The sequence below is a fragment of the Triticum urartu genome, chromosome 3 (assembly GCF_003073215.2).
Source record: "Triticum urartu cultivar G1812 chromosome 3, Tu2.1, whole genome shotgun sequence".
NCBI lineage: Eukaryota > Viridiplantae > Streptophyta > Magnoliopsida > Poales > Poaceae > Triticum > Triticum urartu.
Window position 1 is genome coordinate 630,887,260 of NC_053024.1, and position 6,351 is coordinate 630,893,610.

The following is a 6,351-nucleotide window of genomic DNA, read 5'->3' on the forward strand; positions in this document are numbered from 1 at the left end:
AAAGGATTTATGCAAGGCTTGTGCAAAAGAGACCACCAGTGCCATTCTTGAGGAGATTGGAGATAGTAAATTTGCATTACTTGTTGATGAGTCCAGAGATGCATCTATGAAGGAGCAAATGGCTATGTGTTTGAGGTCAGTACATTTGCTTGTGTGTGTGTTATTGTAGCCTTATAGGTGTATTTTTCTTAAAGTTCTTATATATTAATCATGGTCCTTTGTCTTTTGTAGGTATCTCGGCAAACGAGGGGAGGTGATTGAGAGATTCATGGCAGTTGAGCATGTTCCTGACACTAAAGCAACTTCACTGAAGGTAGCTTTGGATGGTATGCTTGGTAATCTTGGCTTATCTATGTCTAATTTGAGATGGCAGGGTTATGATGGGGCTTCAAACATGAGAGGGGAATTTCATGGGTTGCAAAGATTGATCTTGGAGGAAAATCCTTATGCTCATTATATACATTGTTTTGCCCACCAGTTACAATTAGTGGTTGTTGCTGTTGCCAAGTGTTGTTCATCAGTAAGGGATTTTTTTGAGTACACAAGCATGGTTGTTAACATTGTTAATGCTTCTTGTAAAAGACATGATCAGTTAGCCCAAGAGCAACATGATGAAATAGTACGCCAAATAGAGTCCGGGGAACTTCTTGAGGGAAAAGGGAAAAACCAACTAACTAACCTTGCAAGACCTGGTGATACACGGTGGGGATCACATCATAAAACATTGTGTCGTCTTGTTGAGATGTGGAAACCAGTTCTAAAGGTATTAGAAAATTTACACAATGATGCAAATAATGTTGCCCAAAGAACCACAGCTGCGGGGTTGATAAAGCACATGGAGTCTTTTGAATTTTTTCTCATATTGCATCTTATGATTAGATTATTGGGCAAGACTAACAATCTGTCACAATGCTTGCAATTGAAAAATCAAAATATTGTACGTGCTGTGGGATTGATTAAAACCACATTGGAGGATATTCAAGAGATAAGGCAGAATGGTTGGGATGAGCTCTTCAAAGAGGTAACAGACTTTTGTGTCAAATTCAACATTGTAGTGCCAAATATGGAAGATACAAGAACTGCTAATGGCCGTTCAAGGTCTTGGGGTGGGCAAATGGTAACTTACAACCATCATTTCAAATTTGAAATATTCAATGTGTTGCATGATCAGCTTATTGTGGAGTTGAACAACCGCTTTGCTGAAAGGTCTACTCAATTGTTGAGATGCATTGCTTGTCTTGACCCCAAGAATTCATTTGCCAATTATAATGAAGACAAGCTAGTAGATCTTGCTAATATGTATGCTGCTGATTTCTCTACATATGAAGTTACTTTTGTCCTTAGAAACCAACTAGACTCATTCATTCGGGAAGCAAGAGGTGATCCACATTTGATGAATTGCAATGATCTTGGTCATCTTGCCATGAATATGGTTAAAAGTGATATGCACACAACTTTTCCCTTAGTTTACCGTCTGGTTGAGTTAGCATTGATTTTACCTGTTGCAACCGCAACCGTGGAAAGGGAATTCTCAGCAATGAGCATTATCAAGACCGGATTGAGGAACAAAATAGGTGATGATTGGATGAATCATAGAATGGTATGTTACATTGAGAGAGATGTATTTGTTAGTATCGAAGAATCCAAGATCATTGAGCGATTTCAAGGTTATCGCACACGTAAAGGTGTTTTGCCTCGTCCTACACGTAAGTTTTCACTTTTTGCATCTATTGTTAATTAGTTTTGCCTGCTATATTATGCACTGATTCGCATTTCAAAATTGATGATTGAAGGTTTAGCGATGTCTGCTCTTGAAGATGTAGTCATGGGAGGTTCGGATCAACCAATCATTTAATTTGGTATCAATCTTCTGTATCATTTATCTATACCACATATTGTCTTTTGATTTGTCTTGCTTTATTAGTTGACCCATTATGGAACAAATGCTGCCATTGAATATCATGTTTGGTTTCTTATTAGTTATGCAAAACATAGATTGATTCTTGTATGCCTTGAAATTGAAGTTTTTTCTGGGTAGTTTTTAGCCATTAGTTGTTCGCCTGGGGCGTCAACAATTCCTGGGTCCGCCACTGGGTACAAGTAAATGGTGCACTGAAATGGCCTCAATGAGTTTAAGTGCCTAAAGGAAATATTGCATCGAATTGGTATCGTCCTATGCGTCCAATTGTGATCCAAGGGCTGTGCTTACTGTGACATTGCACTGCAATGTTCGAGGTCAGAAACTCAGACGGATTCCATAAAAATAAACTGCTTACATTGGTGGTACCAACGGATAACTAGTAACGAACATATGCTTGCATGGTTGGGTCCTTTTTGAGGCATACGAATGGCTGCATAGTTGATCTTCGAGCGTCACTAGTGACGGCAGTGTGATTGTTGCTACTAGCCTTAGTTTATTTACACAAAGGATCAGTTACGTGTTTATGAATTACATATAGTCATGCTAACAAGAAATACGCAGTTTTAATTATATCCTGAAAGCGACCAGGTCGATTTTGTCCTGCCTCCAAAACTCTAAACATGGTGACCAAAATAGCAGACTTTTTTTTACTAAATATACAAGTTTACATATGTAATTCTTGCCAGTATGAAGACATTGTATATAAAAATGACAGCTCGCCTTGCATATATATTATTTTAGAGCCTCGCATAGACAATTTTTTCGTGCACAATATGTGTTTGGTTTGCACAAGATAATCTTGTTCTTTAGTTCAATAAAAACCATGGATGAAAATAACGTTACGTCGATCGATCGCTGTCTACACGGTAAAACAATGTGCGTCATATATAACTAATTAACCGTCAACCCACTCCGACTGATGTTGATGGATTTCATCTTTAAGAATCGATGTTGTTATAGCGGGGAGAATGTCTTCTGAAAGGATGCTCATTGCATTCAATTTTATCCATCATATTCAGTACAAAAAGAAACCCCAATACATCTCAATGTGCTTAAAGTACAAACTTCATTTGTCTAAAGTCTATGATCATGTGGACTAGATTTTTCTTGAAAATGTATTTCTCAACCCGAGTTTCCCATCGAAGTGGATTTTTGGATTATGAGGTGTATGACATGAGTGCACTACTTAGCGAAGTTTAACTGGAACTTTCTACAATAATTCCTTCATCCAAATCACAATAAGATGGCCCATTGTCTCCATTTTTGTCACTTTCAGCAGCATGATGTCGTATTCTGTTTAGTGCACTGTGTTGTTCAGATTACTAGTTTGGAGTTGGTGCAAAGTTTGTTGAAATGCATATGAGATCTTACACATGCTCTTTAGAAATGACTATGCATTTGCCTAGAGCCAATGTGGATCAAGCTGCCATCATCAAGGATGACCCAAATACATATATCAGAAAGCCATGTTGCAACTTATCAACCCTTGTAAATACTCCATCTTGTTCGGTGACAGCTGCCCAGGTTTCTTTTAATTGACATAAAGAGGTGTTGAGCCTTTATTAATGTACACCCTCCATCCCAAAATAAGTGTCTCAACTTTAGTACAACTCTGTACTAAAGTTAGTACAAAGTTGAGACACTAATTTTTGGACGGAGGAAGTACTTTTGCCCTAAATATCATGGGCTACTTGTTACTCAAGAAATAATGAATAAGGGCAGGTTTTAAAAACTGATGCTAAATTGAGCAAAAGACAGGAGGGGAGGGGGGGGGGGGTACATGGTGACAAAATGGTTTTAATGGAAGTTGTGGCTCAGCCACCATACCCCAAGTATTGCACCACCTGTGTCATAAGTGTGTTTAACTTACCGCTTTGTGACGACCTGACAAAGAAGACACAATAATATTGGTGGGTTGTGGAAAACGGTGAACACAAGGTGATCTGACCAAAGTCCGAATGAAGCCTATGGTTTTGGAACATGGGACATTCAACTTGGTAGATGCAAGAAGAGCTTGGCTATTGCTAGATCTCCCTAATGAGACGAGTATGGTCTTGAATCGGTAATGCTACAGTCGCGAAAAAGAGGTTATAGGATTGCATGTACGCACCCCCCCTGCCCCTTGAATTTTAAACAGGACCAGGTATATGTAAATTCGGAGAAAATTTATTTTAGGTAAGCCACTTTTCTGGGCCATTATATTAAGATCCAATAGTCACCCTTTCTTTTTTCTCCAACTTTCTTCGTTTCACAAAATTAACATATCCAAATTGCAAATTCAATCAATTTACATATAGCTATTGTGTTTTTAACTAACACCCTCCTCTAGCACAAACTTACGCTCTCCCCCGACTGATTTGTTGAGTCGGTAATAGAAGAAGCATAAGAGTTTGGCGGGTTCTATGGATTATTAGGGGCTTTATCGCTTCGGCGAGTCATCTCCTGACAACACAAAATGTCTCCCCCCATCATGGATACAACGCTCCGTCTGAGCAAAGGTGCCCCATACCAAGTTTATTCCATACACACGGGCGTAGCATTGGTGGAAGGCATACCATAACCTAATGAACGTCAAGCGCATCACATTCAAACATAGCATGCGATTTTATTTTTCTTCTTCTTCTTCTTCTTCTTCTTCTTCTTCTTCTTCTTCTTCTTGTACAACCTCGAAAGATGCTTACTATGCCGACAAAAGTAGCTCGGCCGCTTTGTCATATTTTGTGGAGACCCTGCGTCGAATCGGAAAAGTTTAAAACTAGTACACTGTGATACATGATGACAAATAGAGTCGTGAATGGACCAATTCTCGTACCAAATCAAACGTACTAGTTTATAACAAAGCCATGAAAATTGTGCTTCACTAGCATAAGAGAACTCATCAAGACAACAATAAATCTCGGACTCATGCACACGCACGGCCATGCATGCACCACCAAACCTTTCCCTCTCCGGGCGTGCGTGTGCTTGGAAGCACGACCAAATCTCCGTGCGTTCTCGTACGTACATGCGCAATCGACCGGGTCGCGGCTGTATAATTTTACACCGATGATTTGCCATATTCCCACCATATCTATCTGCCGGTGTTGATGTTTGTTTCACTCAGTGACGTGCATGTCATTTTTTACCCCATGGTTGCACGTCCACGTACCTCACTCGTGCTCTTAGCATGTGCCATACTGCCATGCATGTCGCATCATGCTATACCAAATTCCCAAAATTCCTTGAAAGCAACACGATGGAATTACCAGGCCCGGTCTTTTGGAAACGATGTGCGAGGCCAATAAGAAACTGCACGGATGCTCTTGTCCTAGTTCTTTTTTTATGTTTGCGTGAAAGCTCTCTTGTCCTACTCCACCAGTCCTCCCACGTAAATCGTAATAGTACCAGCGATAAGCATTCTACAGCCAGTAGTCCTACATCTACGTAAAGATCTACTTTTTTGTGCGGGAAAAACACTTGCATTACTCAATTATAAAGTTCTTACAATCATCTCGGACAATCGACACTACCTCATCCGAGCCTGACCCAGCCCACGTAATTGTCCGACCCTCGGCTCTAGCAAAACTAGCTAGTTTATCGCTCGCCTTATTCTGACACCGAGGAACAAGAGTAACACAAGAAATCCGAAGACTAAGTAAGTACTTAATTTCTGCCACCAGAGAAGCATAGATCGACCGGTCCGTCTCCACTCCTGTGATCATAGCCACTGCAGTACTTGAGTCCATCTCGACTTCTATCAGAAGGTCCTATCTTTGGATCGCAAAAGACAATCCTTCCATACATGCGCATAGCTCCGATTCCAATGCATCCCTGCAAGAGAACAGGGATCTGCAGGCTGAAAAAATTATACTGCCTGCACTATCACGTAAGATCATCCCAGCACCTGCTCCATCGACCAACGAGAAAGCACCATCAGTATTCAGCTTAACCCATCCAGGGCGCGGCAGGACCCAGGCTGACTCCTGTACAGGAGCCTTTCCTTTAAGATTAACTAGGTCATAAGAAATAGTTAGTTTTCCTTTTACTGGATCACACTGGGCATTAGTTCTAACTCCAATTAACTCGTCCAAATACCTCTGAAGAAAGCTGACGGATACTGCCAACGGTGGAGCAGGCTTCGCATGTGTTACCTCATTACGAACGAACCAACTTCTCCAAAAAATCAACAGCAACATGCATCTCTGAACCTCATCCAGCGGGGCTAAAACATGAAGAATCCATTCCTTCCCAACATTCTGTATAGACTCCAGTGCAGGGATGCGCCAACTCGCAGCCATTGAAACATATAGATCATGTCCAAACTGACAACGAATAAAAGGATGGAAGTTGTCCTCCTCCTCCATGCCGCATACAGGACATGTACCGTGATGCTCCAAACCAATTTTATGCTTATTCTTCCACGTCGATAAAGAATCAACCGCCAATCTCCA

At 40.7% G+C, this 6,351-nt stretch overlaps 1 protein-coding gene across 1 annotated transcript; it reads left to right on the plus strand.

Annotated features, from left to right (window-relative positions):
* Nucleotides 1–364: 364 nt before the first annotated feature.
* Nucleotides 365–1,822, plus strand: LOC125548911. Its single transcript, XM_048712433.1, has one exon. The coding sequence runs from the start codon at nt 395–397 to the stop codon at nt 1,739–1,741; it is 1,347 nt and encodes a 448-aa protein (XP_048568390.1). The 5' UTR covers nt 365–394; the 3' UTR covers nt 1,742–1,822.
* The last annotated feature ends 4,529 nt before the right edge of the window (nt 1,823–6,351 follow it).

Bases quoted from the DNA above. Each gene is read 5' to 3' on its own strand.
- LOC125548911 (XM_048712433.1), top strand. From the start codon at position 395: ATGAGAGGGGAATTTCATGGGTTGCAAAGATTGATCTTGGAGGAAAAT.